Genomic DNA, 15,653 nt, shown 5'->3' on the forward strand with positions numbered 1-15,653 from the left:
TTGTGACGTTATAAAGTCACTGAATGTGATTATTTTAGTTAAATGTCCCATTGAACCAATCAGTGTCTCTCCCAGAACAACATCAGAGTCAGCAGCTGGTGCAACATGTGGACCCAGAAACACCAACGTCCACAGAGAAACACGGCCCCAGAGATGTGCACGAGGGAAAGACGGGATGAAAGAGAGAGAGGGGGGAGGGGGGACAGAGAGAGAGAGAGAGAGAGAGACAGAGAGAGACACAGAGAGAGAGCAACTGAGCAAGAGAAATGTGTAACAGACGAGAAACATGGACCCAGAGATGTGCACGAGGGAAAGACGGGATGAAAGAGAGAGAGAGAGAGGGGGGAGGGGGGGACAGAGAGAGAGAGAGACAGAGAGAGACACAGAGAGAGAGCAACTGAGCAAGAGAAATGTGTAACAGAGGAGAAACACGGACCCAAAGATGTGCACGAGGGAAAGACGGGATGAAACAGAGAGAGGGGGGGAGAGGGGAGGGGGGAGAGAGAGAGAGAGAGAGACAGAGAGACAGAGAGAGAGAGAGCAACTGAGCAAGAGAAATGTGTAACAGAGGAGAAACATGGCCCCAGAGATGTGCACGAGGGAAAGACGGGATGAAAGAGAGAGAGGGGGGAGGGGGGGGAGAGAGAGAGAGAGAGAGAGAGGGGGGGGAGGGGGGGAGAGAGAGAAAGTGGGAGGGGGGAGGGGGGGACAGAGAGAGAGAGAGAGAGAGACAGAGAGAGAGCAACTGAGCAAGAGAAATGTGTAACAGAGGAAAAACACGGACCCAGAGATGTGCACGAGGGAAAGACAGGATGAAACAGAGAGAGAGAGGGGGGGGAGAGAGGGGAGGGGGGAGAGAGAGCAAGAGAGAGACAGAGAGACAGAGAGAGAGAGAGCAACTGAGCAAGAGAAATGTGTAACAGAGGAGAAACATGGCCCCAGAGATGTGCACGAGGGAAAGACGGGATGAAACAGAGAGAGAGAGAGAGAGGGGGGGGGGGCAGAGACAGAGAGAGAGCAACTGAGCAAGAGAAATGTGTAACAGAGGAGAAACACAGCCCCAGAGAGAAAGACAGGATGAAACAGAGAGAGAGAGAGAGGGATGGGGGAGAGGGCATTGGGCGATAGAGGGAGAAAGAGACTAGGAGGGAGAGAGTTTAACTGAGAGGGAGGACAGAGAGAGAGAGACAGAGTTTCACTGACAGAAAAGAGAGAGCATTTAAGCGAGAGGATGAACAGAGGAAGAGAGAGCTCAGTGAAACGATTTTGCAGCTGCTCATGCAACAGGCTGAGCTGAAGCCCCTTAAAACAGGTGCAGCAGTGAGAAAAACGAGAGAAAAACAAGAGAAAAACAGAGAGAATCCAAAAGGGTTAAACTGAGCGTCACGACCACATCCACAGCCAAAGAGCCACAGTTTAAAGACTCAGTTTAACCCCTGGGATCCACAGACTCACGGGGCACTTACCTTCAGAACTATCTTGTTGTCATTTGTGGGCGTTCGTCCGACCCAAAGAGCAAATTTACACGGATCTCCTTCAACGTGTTCCGTCACCCCCAACTCTGACGTCTGGAGGTCAAAGGTCATGTCTATTATTGTAATGCGTTTGACAAACAAGCGGACGTAAACGGTGAGAGTAACTTACGTAGAGTTTGCTCTTGTAGATGTATTTGCCCCGCCCGTTTGAGTCCTTCACCTCTTTACTAAACACCAGAGACATCTCAAAGAGGAAGAGGTGTCGCTCGCGGCCTTTTCGGATCAGAGTTTTGGGATCCCAAACTTGGAAGGAATCCTGGAGTATCAGCTCACCCTGGGAGTCAATGTTCTCGTCAAAACCTGGAAAATCAAGAGTTTCTAGTTGAGTATTCAGTTCAGTTTAAGGTTATTTCTACAGCACATTTAAAACATTTTGAGCTGATTAAGATGCTTCACATAAAAGTCAACACAAAACAAATAAACAAATAACAAGATACATAGAGAAAGAACAATAAAACACAAACATATCCTGTGTAGCTCGTGTTAAAAGTTGTATTTGGAGTGATTGATGTTTGAGTTTAATCTTTAATCGACTATTTTCCAGACGCCATTTTGTCGATCAACCCCCGTTTTCACCTCCACTGTGACGTCCGCACTTCCTTCTCCAGTTTTATTTTCTTAATCGTTGATACTCGTAGGATTCGGCAGCGTCACGTCATCATTTTGGTACAAATGTAAAAAAAAAAGTGCTGCTTTAAGTGTGATGTGCATCTGTCCATAGGGGGCGCTAACAGCTACACGCCGCTTTGTTGTGATGACGTTTACGGCGACGTCAGCTCCCACTGGACACCGCGGTTTTCTTAAGTCATTTTAGATGAATATTGTGATTTAAAATGTGTAAATCATAACAGAATGATGCACGGAGATGAGAACCTTAGAGACACAAGCTCAACGGGGCTGATTTAAATGCCAGGGCGGACGTACCTTCGAGCATGGACAGGTGCATGGCGTCGTTGGCTCTTTTGGGAACGCTGAGCATCACTTCAAGGCCGTCGATGATCTCTCCTTTTCCCTCTTCACAGCAGGTCAGCAGCTCCTAAACATGACGGAGACAGAAGGAGGAGGAGCTTAGTGGTTGCCATAGAGACAGAAGTGTTACGTGACGGTGCTGATGACGGTGGAGCACCTTGAGAAGAAGCTGGTACTTGGTGATCCTCTGCACGGGTTTGATGAGATAAGAGGAGATGGAGTTGGCGAGTCTGTGCCGCTGTTGAATTTCCTGCGAAAAACAAAAAAAGAACGAAGGGATTAGCGACAAAACGGCTCAAATGAAGCTCATCGACACTAGCGGTTACAGCGGACAATTTGGAGCGGTATCATAGCAACCGAAGAGCCGATTCGGAGCGAGGTAACGCCCCTTCCCGCCCGCACAGCTAGAACATTATACCTAGACATTTTTTTCTTTTACCTTTGCCCTTTTTCACACAACTACCTCCATTTTTCACCTCTATCCATCCTTATTTTTCCAGTTTAAGTAGAAGAAAAATATAAAAACGAATGTACTTTTGAGTAACTTTTATGCAACTAAACAATGAAAAAACTATGTGGCCAGCTCAGAAACACTTTAAATTACATATATGAACAATAATCAACATTAATACAAGAGATTATGCAGATTGTACTTAGAGTTTGTTTTTACAGCTCTTCTTATAAAAAAAAGTCAGGCGTTTAATTGATTTTGCCAGGTCATATTTTTTGGAATATCTACTAAAGAATAAGTTCTGTAGCTTATAAGTTTGTAATCTTTGGTAAAATAAGTAACATATTTAAAGAGTCTCATGCCTCTGCTTTGAGACGCAGTTTGAATTTACACGAGAGTACAATCGGTTGCGGAGTTAAGGTGATGGAAAGTCGCGAGTCTATCGGCGACGAGAGCATCCGACGCTACGGGGTTAAAGTAAATTTTCTTGTACTTCTTTGTTTTTTCCGGTTTTAATTAAGTTATTAGAATCCTACATATCCACTATCTCCAAAAGCTTGAACAAAAAAAGCCATATTAACATTTGAAGGTTAAAAAAAAAAAAGGTTTAGCAGAGAGCGGGTTCTTTGCAACGCTGTCAATCAAATCTGTTTTTAACACTAGCGGCAGGAAAGAAGGCGCCTGATTTGTCTGTTATCAATGTTCATATCTCGATTTACAGACACAATAGTGAAATAAAAACCCCAAGATCATGTAGAGGGTTAATACGAACATTTAAGACCAAAATGACGACTGACAGCAGCAGGTACAGAGAGAGAGGTCATAGTTTGTCAAAAAAAACTAAAAATAAACTCAAAACTCAAGAAAAAAAAACAACAAACAAACCTCAAAACAACTAAAGAAAATAAACTAAACTAAACAAAAAAAACCTATAAAAATAACTAAAAGCAAACAAAAAATAAAAGAAAAAAAATTTAAATAACTAAAACAAAAAAATAAATAAATAAACTTAAAAAATAAACTCAAAAAAACTAAAACAAACCCCAGGATCATGTAGAGCGTGTTCATACGAACATTTAAGATCATTTTAAGATATTTTATTTAATTCAAATTTCGCCTCATTTTTTGGAGTTTAAATTTGAGAATAAGTCAGACTTGGAATTAGTTATGAAAAAATCCTTGTGTACTTTTTGACAAATCAGGCGAGTTGTTTGTTATTAATGTTCAAATTGTGAATCACAGACAAAAAAGCGAAATAAAAACCCCAGGATCACGTAGAGGGTTAATACGAACATTTAAGACACAAAATGACAAGTCTGACAGCAGCAGATACAGAGAGAGGACACAGTTTTTCAATAGAAAGTGAATTGCAGCAAAAGTCGACGGAGCAGGAAGTGCGCGCATGATCACTTCCTGTTTGGAACGTGGTGGCTAGCAGGTTAGCTACGTCCATTTATATAAACAGTTTAGGTTTGTGGGTGAGTTTGTAGAATTTAAACAAACTATTTTGCTTTTTGGATCAGGACAAAAAAAGCAAAGAAACACATTTGGCCTGTTGTGCGACCCATAGTTCTGCCTCAGTCGCAATTTTCAGGGACATTTTTCAAATAAAATGACGTCACTACATCTCTATTCCTTTACATTTCAAAACTACAGTTACACTCACGTCAAAGTAATTCCCAGCATGCTCCAGGATAAGCTGAGTGGAGTCTGGTTTGTTCTTGCAGTAGTTCACGTACATCTGGAACTTGTCAGCCTGATAAAGAAGAGACATCAGATTAACTCGGCGACACAAACGAAAAGAGAACTCCCACAATGCACCAGGGGTCTGTGAGGAGTATAATACACACCCATGTGACGAAACAATGGCCGACGTCTTCAGGCAGCTGCTCGTATTTCTCCAGCTCTTTGAGGAAGATGCTGGAAAAGGAATAATTTACAGTTAAAATCTGTGGCTTTCTGAGTGTAAATGTGCGTTCAATTGTTATTTTTGAGTTTAAATGTGCGTTCTATTCTATTTCTGAGTGTAAATGTGCGTTCTGTTGTTTTTTCTAAGTGTAAATGTGCGTTCTGTTGTTTTTTCTAAGTGTAAATGTGCATTGTGTTGTTGTTTTTGAGTGTAAATGTGCGTTCAGTTGTTATTTCTGAGTGTAAATGTGTGTTCAATTGTTATTTTTGAGTTTAAATGTGCGTTCTATTCTATTTCTGAGTGTAAATGTGCGTTCTGTTGTTTTTTCTAAGTGTAAATGTGCGTTCTGTTGTTTTTTCTAAGTGTAAATGTGCGTTCTGTTGTTTTTTCTGAGTGTAAATGTGCGTTCTGTTGTTGTTTCTGAGTGTAAATGTGCATTCTGTTGTTATTTCTGAGTGTAAATGTGCGTTCTGTTGTTGTTTCTGAGTGTAAATGTGCATTCTGTTGTTATTTCTGAGTGTAAATGTGCGTTCTGTTGTTTTTTCTGAGTGTAAATGTGCGTTCTGTTGTTGTTTCTGAGTGTAAATGTGCATTCTGTTGTTATTTCTGAGTGTAAATGTGCGTTCTGTTGTTGTTTCTGAGTGTAAATGTGTGTTCTGTTGTTGTTTCTGAGTGTAAATGTGAGCTCTGTATTTCATATTTTTAGTTTTTATTCTCAGACTTACTTATGGTGAAATTCAAACAGGTCCTGCATGTTTCCAAAGATGATGTGCTCTTTATTAACGATGCCTGGAGGAATCTCTTCAACGCCACTCGTCATCTCCCATAAGTACGTCTGCAAGAAGAGAGCGGAGACGAGAGATCAAGGTTATTTCTATAGAACGTAGGAAAAGAAGAATATGCATGTGTGGTAAAGACAGGATGAGTTTAACTGAGGAAGAAGAGAAGGAGGGGGAGAGGGAGGAGAGGGATTAACTGAGAGTAAGAACTTAGAGAGACAGAGTTTCACTAAGAGAAAAGAGAAAGATTAACTGAGAGGAAGGACAGAGAAAGAGAGAAGAGACAGAGAGTAAAAGAGAGAGAGAAACAGGAAGGACAGAGGAGAGAGAAAGAGTAACAGAGGTAGACAGAGAGAGAGGAGAGAGAGAGGAAACAGAAAGAGCAAAAAAAGAGTAACAGAGGAAGACAGAGACAGGAAGAGAGACAGATAGAGAGAGGGAGGGAGAGAGAGAAAAAGAGAAGAGACAGAGAGAGAGAGGGTGGAGACAGACGGAGAGACAGAGAAGAGAGAGAGAGAGAAGAGACAGAAAGAGAGAGAGTAACTGAGAAAGGAGAGACAGAGAGTTTCACTGAGAGAAAAGAAAGAGTTTAACTGTGGGTTTTGTCGGGGAGAAAACAAATTGCAAACGTACAGCACTTCAGAGTCACACTGAGATCCAACGTTTATGTAAATTTGTCTGAACACATTCTGTACTGGACAGGAGACACGGCACGGAGGAGACTGATGGACAATGGTCTACAGTCCAACAGCCAATCAGGACAACACACACAACACAATGCACGAAACAGCGAGACTGCGAAAGGTGAACCGTGATATAGTGAGGGACAACTGTAATGTGTCGAGATTATTACAAATGTTTTGACACATAAATAAGTGACACATATCAGGTTGCAGAGATAGTTTAAGAATTTGGTACAGAAGATGTGAGGAGAGAAGAAGATCGGACTCCTCAACTTAAATAAAGCCTAAAGATTATTTCTACTATCCTCATTTAAGGGCTGTGACACTAAACGTAAAGTGTAGAGAGTCACAGAGAGATTTATTATTTTAATCTACAAATGCAATAAACAAGCAGTGAGCCGTTTTAATGTAATTCCCACTCACGTCCATGCACTCCCGCAGGTCCCGCACATACGCCTTCTCCGTCTGGATCAGCTCCGCCATGATGAACCTAAGAACACAACATCAGCACATCGTTATTTTGTGTAATTCTGGATAAATCTGCTTGTTTTATAAATCCTAAAATGGTTTCTTACTCTTTTCGGCGTGCGGACTTGCGTTTCTCCTCGTTCAGCTCATGAGCGGCGTCTCTCAGCTTGACCTCTGACCCCGTGGCAGGTATGTTGTCCAACTGGAGGTCTTTGCTCTGGAAGTAACAGTGGACGAATTAGAAGAAGTACTTGATTATGTTGCTTAAGTAAACGTACGCAAAAAAATACAGAAAATACACAAAAAAATAAAAGTATTGCATGAAACAATCAACTTAAGTCAAAGTATTAAAGCACCTGTTTAAAAATGTACTTAAAGAGTAAAAAGTAAAAGTATTTCACGCAGATTTTGAGTCTTATAAAGCTTCAAATGTGGTGATTTTAATGAAGATTTGTGCAGAGTTTTGTTCAACAGAAACAACTGAATCGACAGGGATTTTTTAGCCGTTTACATCTGTATATTTTTGTTTGCTCAGTTACGAACAGCCAGGTCTCAGACAATCATAAAATATACTTTTACTTTTTAGTCCTCTTCAAAAATGTAGTGGAGTAGAAAGTACAGATACTGCTCTCAAATGTAGTGAAGTAAAAGTAAAAAATATCCACTTTATAATTAACATTTTTTATGATATTAGAGTCAATACAAACAATAAAAGACATTAGACATTTTAGCTTTGAGGGAAGAGGGAGTGTGTACATCCATGTTTGAGGTAAAGGAAGTGTGTAAGTGTTAGTGTGTGTGTGTAAGAAAAAAGAAAAACTAAAGGAATAAGAGGGGAAGGATGGAAAGTTTAAAGAGAAGAGAAAAAATAAATTCAGTGACGTTCCAATTTTTTAAAATTCCCCAGATATGATCAATACAGCTAAGTGCAGCAGGGCCTTCCTCCTGGTCACACCTTGGCCATGAGGGGGCGCTGATCATGATGCCTCAGCTGTGAAGTAACCCCCTGACCTGTCCGAGAGTCGTTCTGTCTCAGCTCAGTCGGCCTAGTAGCTCAGATGATTTATAATTTACTTAAGTACAGTACTTTACTACTTTTACTTTGTTACATTCCACCACTGGAGTCATATCTTGATTTACAGACACAACAGAGAAATAAAAACCCCAGGATCATGTAGAGGGTTAATACGAACATTTAAGACTAAAATGACGAGTCTGACAGCAGCAGGTACAAACAAACAAAAAAAACCAACTCAAAATAACTTAAAAAAAAACCCCTCAAAATAACAAAAAACAAACAAACACTCTCAAAATTACAAAAAAAGTTAAAAATAAACTCAAAATTAAAAAAAAAATCAAAATAACTAAAAAATAAAAATAAAAAATGGAAAAAATAAACTCAAAATAACCAATAAATAAATAAATAAATAAAATAACTAAATAAAACAAAACCCCCCAAAATAACAAAAAAAAGTTAAAAATAAACTCTAAATAAAAAAAGAACTCAAAATAAGTAAAAAAAATAAAATAAATTTAAAAAAAGGAAAAATAAAAAAATAAAATAAAAAATAGAAAAAATAAACTCAAAATAAAAACCCCAGGATCATGTAGAGCGGGTTAATATGAACATTTAAGACTAAAACGATGAGTCTGACAGCAGCAGATACAGAGAAAGGTGACAGTTTTTCAATGTAAAGTGAATCTCTCGTCCCACTTTACTTCTAAACGTTTCACAGTGTCGACATGCGTGTGTAGATGTTCCAGACTCACAGCTTTGTTGGAGTCGGGGGAGATTCCCAGAGCCTTTTCCAGGCTGCAGCGGTACTTGTCCATCCGGAGCGAAAAGTCTCTGTATCTCTTATCCACAGCCGTCACCCATTTTTTGATTTCGGCTGCGTGACTGTGGCCTTTGTCGCAGAACCCCTCGGCCAACTGAATGAGCAGCTTTACTCGCTCTTTAGTTTGCTGCGAAAAAGGAAGCAAAAATAAGCGTTAGATTTTAATTCAAAGTGTTTTACGTCATACGAAAGACATTAAAATAATGAAACAACAAATCAAAACATAAATAATCATCATAAAAGTAACATTAAAAGAGGAGAAAGAAGAATAAAACCCTTTCAATCATATGCACAGATAAACAGAACCGTTTGGAGTCTGGATTTAAACATCTTCTCGAAAACACACGGCAAATTTTCAATCCAATATGGCCGACTTCCTGTCCAACATAAGGCCGTGCTTCAATTCATTTTTTAGCCTCGTCTCATCGTGCTCCATCACCGCTCCAGTTTTATTGCGTTTATTCTGAAATTTACGAGGCTCCTCTCCCATTGGGGTCAACACTTCTAGATGGCGCCTTTGAGTCGGTGAGCGTGGGACATTGTCGCGATGCCAATTTTATGAAATGTTTCTCCGTAACGGTCGATTCTATACCTCCATGTGACACTTTTCGTCGACGTTTAGTGGGTGAAAAATGCGATCGTTTGGGCGGAAAAATACGAAAAACAAACTGATGAAGAACAATGCGCCTCACCAAGAAACCCAGGTCTTTCAGGTCTCACGTAGAAACTGCAGATATGACAAAATGTTTCTATATGAAGCCAGATTATTTTGTTCTTTGCAGAGGAAATGGTATTATCTAAACCGCAGCCGTTCGCCAACTCAAAACGCGGTTATATAAGCCTTGTGCAGTCGTACCTTGGCTGTAATGTGGAACTCCTCGTGCTCCTTCAGCAGCTCCTGTGTGTGGTGGATACTGGAGCCCGTGGAGGTGTGTGTTGACAGATAAAACTCCCCGGTGTCGTGAATCCATTCCAAAGCCTAAAACAAACAGACACAGCAACAACACACAACAGGCGATATTAATTTACACTATTGATACTTTGCGCGTGTGGGTGTGATGCTAACTGTAGGCGCTGCTTTGTTTGAAGATGTTACTCAAGTTGGACTGTAATCTGAGCTTTGTTTTAACACAATCTGAACATAAAGAGCTGATTTAGTTTAAACTAGAGCAGGTGAGCCGATTTGTGCTGTTAAACAAGTCTCTTAAATGACATTTCAGTCACGCGCGAGCATTAGCCAACAGTTTTTCAGTTCGATTTTCAACAAAAAGGTGAGAATGACTAACTCTTTAACAGGACCAGAAACGCTCGGGTTGATCAAAATCTCCAGTTTAAATCCATTTTGTATTTATTCTTGAGTTTTTTGGTGGAGTTTGCTAACGTGTGCATTGAATGAATGAACTTTATTTTGGTTGATTACATTTTTTTGTTTGTTTTTGTTTCTTCATTAATTACAACCAAAAAAGGACTGGGCTGAAGCTGTTTATGTAAGAACATCCTGAACAACACATAACTCCACAATAGAGCAACGTAACACAATTTATTTACTTAAATCAATCTCTCAAACCAGGGCTGTCCAAACTCATTTCTGTTGGCCCTCATGCCTCCTCCTGAATTGGCCCAGTTGATCAGGAAGTATTTTTACTACAAACTGAAGAGATTCTACGTCTATAACCCGAATAACATCACTTTGCATCGTGACACAGACCTAAAAATAATCTTCCAAGTCGTATTAAAGGTACAACGTCTCTGTCAAACGTGTGTTAAATGCAACGTTTGACTCGCTGTTTCGACACAGATATGTTTCAGTATGTTTGGACACCCCTGACTTAAACACAGACGTCTTGACTCATATAAACCTACTGCAATGTAAATGTCTGAATTAACTCATGTTTTAAAGTTTTAATTCACTTAAATTCATTACCGAGCTCATTCCAAAGTCTTATTCCTCAAACGGACACATCTTTGCCTCACGTTAGAACTTATTTTATTAGAGTCGAATTGAAGTGAACCTCTTAAGTTCTAACGACTATTTCTTAATTTAAAGGACTGAATTCATACAGGAATATCCTTGTTCATGACACAAAACAGAACTGTCAACATTTTTAACTTAGCTATGTCCGTAAATTTTATTATATTTGTTTTTTATAAATAGTTCATTAGTTGGATCACAGAATCCCGCATTATTAATTATTCTTACTGCCCTTTTCTGTAGTTTAATTGTAGGATCTACATATGTTTTACAGGCTTGGGGGAAATGCCATTGTGCATTGCATTGCGTCACCATGGAAACTGCTGAACATTCTGCCATATAGACGTATGTAGGACCTCCCCATGTCCCGCGCAATGTCACCGCAAAGCATCAACAACATCCTCGCTCACATTTCGACCTTTACGATGGCGTTTGCGTCCACTCACCTGTTTGGCGCTGCGCTCGAACACCACGTACTGCTGGCACTGGTCTAAACGCCTCTTCCTCATGGTCCAGAAGTGGAGGACTCTGTTTTCTCTCTGAAGCAGCTCGTTCAGGATGTTTTTAACCTGTTGTTCTGGAGCTTTGACATGGCTCAGCATCCCGGGCATGTTCACGCTGTTCCTGTGCATGTACTTCAAGAAGACGTCTGCGTTTCTTCTGGCTAAAGTGCACGCCTGGGTGGAGATGACAGACAAGATGGATGAAAATGAGTGGGTTTTTTTTGATATACTCCAGACTGACAGGGTAAAAATTTTTGATTTGGCTACGTTCTCCGGCAAACAAAAGAAAAACTGATCATATAACCACTGATTCCCATTAATAGAATTACTACTACAGTTTAATATTCTCCACTAAAGTCTAAAAAAACCATGGACTAAACACTGGCATCACAAATTCTCACTTTATTGCTCCTTTTGTCATAAAGAAGTGGAAAGAAAGGAAAGAAGGCGCCCGATTTGTCTGTTATTAATGTTCATATTTTGATTTATAGACACAATAGTGAAATAAAAACACCAGGATCATGTAGAGCAGGTTAATACGAACATTTAAGACCAAAATGACGAGTCTGACAGCAGCAGATACACAGTTCTCTAATGTAAAGTGAATTGGAGCCAGAAGTGCGCAAAAAATTCGAAATATTGCTATATCGTAATTTCATATAATGATACAGTAACGATACCATGAGCTGCTGTATTGATATATTCTCAAGAGTGTTTTTTTCTATATTTCACCAAATTATTCTGTCACGGCGCTACATTTGTGTGGCTTGTTTAGAGGAAAAAAATGTGTTTATGCAGAATATTTGACGTTTGATTCACTGTTTTGATGATTAAAATCGGTTTATTTCATATTTTAATCATCTTTTAGTGTCACAGTTGTGTTTTAGTCGATACGTTGTGATTGTTCAGCGTCGTTAAACTGCACGTGTCCCTGTGTAAATGTAAATGTGGAGCTCGTGTAACCTGTGGACGAGTAATACTGGACAATGGAACAGTCTGATGCGTTTTAATAGTCGGTAAAATGCACAAAACTAAATTCGCTTTGTCATGTTCATTCATCTTTAATAAATGGAAGATGAATTCAAAAAATATATAAAATTAATATGTATTTTTTGTGAAAATGGGGTTGATCATGAAGCATCCCCGAAAGCCTTTATTTTTCACTGAATCGTATCGAATTGATTTGAAATATATCGTATTGTACTGAATCGACAGTGCATTGTATCGAGTCAGAAACTTCTTAACGACACCCCGCTCTACCCATGATCACTTCCCATTCAGAACGCGGTGGCTAGCAGGTTAGCTATGTGCATCTATATAAACAGTCTACAGTCTGAGCTAAACCTACGATAAACACAGATAGGACCACACTTGATTACTACCTTCAGAAACGCTTCCTTCTGCTCCAGGTGTTTGCTGATCATGGGGGTGACGTGGTCCGTCTCAGAGTTGGGCCCCAGTTTGTCCGCTCCCCCGCACCAGTCCTCTTCTCGTTTGTACTCCTGCTCCAGACTCTCCAGCACGCTGCACACCTGCTCTGATGTTTTATAGAAGGCCACAGAGGCGTTCACCAGCTTCAGCCTGTCCTCCATCTTCAACATGAGCTGCTGCCAGTGCGACGCCACGCTCTCGGCGCAGTCTCTGATCAGGTCCATGTCGTAGTGGTTGGCTTGGAGGAGCGCCTCTGCTTTTTGCTGAACCTGCAGGGCACTCTGGTGGGTTTTCTGCATGAGACACGTTACACTTTAATAAAGGTCCTGTATATCACACAAAACTTGACTCTTGTGAGGTTTAAGTCATGTTATAATGTTAACGCATCAAAAACAGACCTGGAGTTGTGTTTTGTTTCATTCACACACGTTTGAGTCACACTTTATTATTAGTCTGTAACATCTACAAAGCTGAAAATGCTCTGTTCCACCTTGTGATGTCATGAAGTGGTAGTTTTCAAGTTAATAACGCCATCTATCCATCATCTTCCTCTTATCCGGTGCCAAGTCGTGGGGGCAGCAGTCTAAACAGGGACTCCCAGACTTCCCTCACCCCAGACACGTCCTCCAGCTCCTCCGGTGGGACCCCCAAGACGTTCCCAGGTCAGCCGAGAGACACAGTCCCTCCAGCGTGTCCTGGATCTTCCCCTGGGCCTCCTCCCGGTGGGACATGCCTGGAACACCTCCCTAGAGAGGCGTCCAGGAGGCATCAGGAACAGATGCTCGAGCCACCTCAGCTGCTCCTCTCAACGTGGAGGTGCACCGGCTCTACAACGAGCTCCTCACCCTATCTCTCAGGGGACACCTAGCCACCCTGCGAAGGAAACCCATTTTGTCCGCTTGTGTCCGCCATCTTGTCCTTTTGGTCATTACCCAAAGCTCATGACCATTGGTGAGGGTAAAACACAGATTGACCAGTAAATCGAGAGAGTTAACAGCTCCATTTACCTTTAGTTCAGCAGTAGATTGACAATTCCAGGTCTGAAATGATCCAAATGATTCTAGAAATGAAGGTGTGTGGAGTTTAAAGACACAGTGGAGCACTTCCTGTATTACCACATGATGACATCACAAGGTGGAACAGAGTGTTTTCTGTTTGAGAAATCTGCAGGGTTTGTGTGTTAAACATGTGTGAATGAAACAAAACACAACTCCAGGTCTGTTTGTGACGAGGAAACAACATTACAGATCAGAAAACCTCCTAATATGAGCTTTAAAATACTATAGCTGTACATTTAAGCTCTTTCCGTTTTACAAACCTCTATGGCGTGTTGGAATTGCTCATGTTCTCGCTGCAGTTGCTCGGCTTCTTGTAAAGAACTGGCCGTGATCAAACCGGCGTTGAGCATCGACTCACCGTTACGAATCCAGCCAAGAACCTGGGTGACGGACAGATGCGGTTCACACAATGAATATAACAATTTGGTAAGTAGTTAATTTAAACAGTGTCAAGAGAACAAAACAATGCCCAGACATCATCATCATCATCGTCGTCCTCGTCATCACCATCGTTGCCATGTAGGGGACACAAATGAGCTTAAAGATGTCACAGATGCATCACAAAATACATTAAAATTCTGTCAACTGGCCGCTCTTTAAAACGTTTGTCCAGTTCACAGACTTCACTTTTCTTTTAGGACAGAACTGGACTTGTCTGAAAGTGAGAAATTATTTTTTTCTGTCACCAAATCAGATCCAAACTCACAAGCAGAAAGTGGCAAAAGATGGATTCCTTGATTATAGCTGGACTTGTGTAATCCTTCAGTCATCCCGGTGTGATTCAGGGAAATGGACAAAGGTTTTAAAGTGAAGACGTTTCACCGATATAACTCAGACCTAAATCAAAACAATAGCCTGTGTGCCAACAGGTGTGAGTGCAGCCTTTAAGGGCCTGAATGATTATACTAAATATGGCTCAGGCACAGTTTGATAGACCTAAACAACAAACAAACTGTAAACAAACAGGTGTGTTAGTTTCAGACAGATATAAGGCAGTGTCCAGCAGTAATCTGACCAGAACTGAAGAAGAAGCGGCTTGAAATAAATGGATTTTGACAGTTTAAAAGGTTTAATAATGAACTGGGATAGTAGTTATTTTAAGGAGACATTGTTATTGATTAAATCTTCGTGTCAGAGGTGTTTAACCCCTATGAGCCTGTAGGGGTTAAGGTTTTCTGTGCACTGTTCTTGTTTTAAATAAAAGCAAATCAGTAAATAAATAAATAAATAAATACAAATAAAATAAAAAGTAAAATATAAGTAAATTAAATGAATAATTAAAAATATATAATACGTACATACAAATTAATAATAATAATAATAAAACAATAATAATAATAATAAAAATAAATAAGTAAAATATAATAAGTAAATTAAATGGATTTTTTTTAATAAAAAAATAAAATAATAATAATAAATTAAAATTAAATAAATAAAAATAAAATAAATACATGAATCTTCACTCTAAAACTTTAGCCTCTTTTGTTTTGCTGTATAGCTGTAGTTACAAGTATTCCCCTACAGATGGCGCCAACCACTGCACAGACTGACCTGCTTGACTTCCGCCTGGAGGTGCCTGAGCTGGACACACTGCTCCAGGTGTCTGCGGTGCTGCTCGGCCGCCAGGTCCAACTCCTGCTGCTTCTCGTGAAGAAACTCCAGCAGCTCCTGAACCCGCGTCGCCATGTCAACATCTCGATCGCACAACAGCTCCACACCTGCAACGCAATTACACAACCAGTCAGAAGAGGCTCTGCTTGACAAAGGCAACGCTATTTCTGCCTGCCGTCTCGCAATTATACAGCGAGAGTATGGATTATTATGATTAACAATTTGTTTTATTCCAGTTTGTGATGTAACCTATGTTAAATCACCCACGAGGTATTCTGGTCTGTGAGTGGGAGCTTTTTCACAGCTGCTGACCAAAGGTGACAAACGCGAGTGCACAACACCTACATGATAAACGAGCAAAGCCAGTTCTATGAAAAATGCGCAGAGTTTCATCAGCATATCAGCATAATGGCAATGACAAGTAGATAAAGCTGTGTTTTCATTGG

General features: G+C 40.4%; 1 protein-coding gene across 5 annotated transcripts in view; it reads right to left on the reverse strand.

Moving 5' to 3' along the window:
* The window catches only part of trioa (trio Rho guanine nucleotide exchange factor a), a 106,439-nt gene that overhangs the window by 12,128 nt on the left and 78,658 nt on the right, over positions 1-15,653 (reverse strand). For all 5 annotated transcript variants that reach the window (XM_033975561.2, XM_033975560.2, XM_055225366.1 and 2 more), the window contains exons 18-32: positions 15,148-15,314; positions 13,857-13,976; positions 12,490-12,831; positions 11,051-11,281; positions 9,489-9,611; positions 8,565-8,759; positions 6,902-7,011; positions 6,750-6,816; positions 5,590-5,699; positions 4,806-4,875; positions 4,622-4,711; positions 2,662-2,754; positions 2,460-2,571; positions 1,645-1,835; positions 1,467-1,568 (exon numbers count right to left, since the gene is read on the reverse strand). In XM_033975561.2, coding sequence (XP_033831452.1) covers positions 1,467-1,568; positions 1,645-1,835; positions 2,460-2,571; positions 2,662-2,754; positions 4,622-4,711; positions 4,806-4,875; positions 5,590-5,699; positions 6,750-6,816; positions 6,902-7,011; positions 8,565-8,759; positions 9,489-9,611; positions 11,051-11,281; positions 12,490-12,831; positions 13,857-13,976; positions 15,148-15,314 — 2,123 coding nt within the window. The remainder of the gene's footprint in view (positions 1-1,466; positions 1,569-1,644; positions 1,836-2,459; positions 2,572-2,661; positions 2,755-4,621; positions 4,712-4,805; positions 4,876-5,589; positions 5,700-6,749; positions 6,817-6,901; positions 7,012-8,564; positions 8,760-9,488; positions 9,612-11,050; positions 11,282-12,489; positions 12,832-13,856; positions 13,977-15,147; positions 15,315-15,653) is intronic.

This window comes from Periophthalmus magnuspinnatus, chromosome 11 (genome assembly GCF_009829125.3).
Source record: "Periophthalmus magnuspinnatus isolate fPerMag1 chromosome 11, fPerMag1.2.pri, whole genome shotgun sequence".
In the NCBI taxonomy this organism is placed as follows: Eukaryota; Metazoa; Chordata; class Actinopteri; order Gobiiformes; family Gobiidae; genus Periophthalmus; species Periophthalmus magnuspinnatus.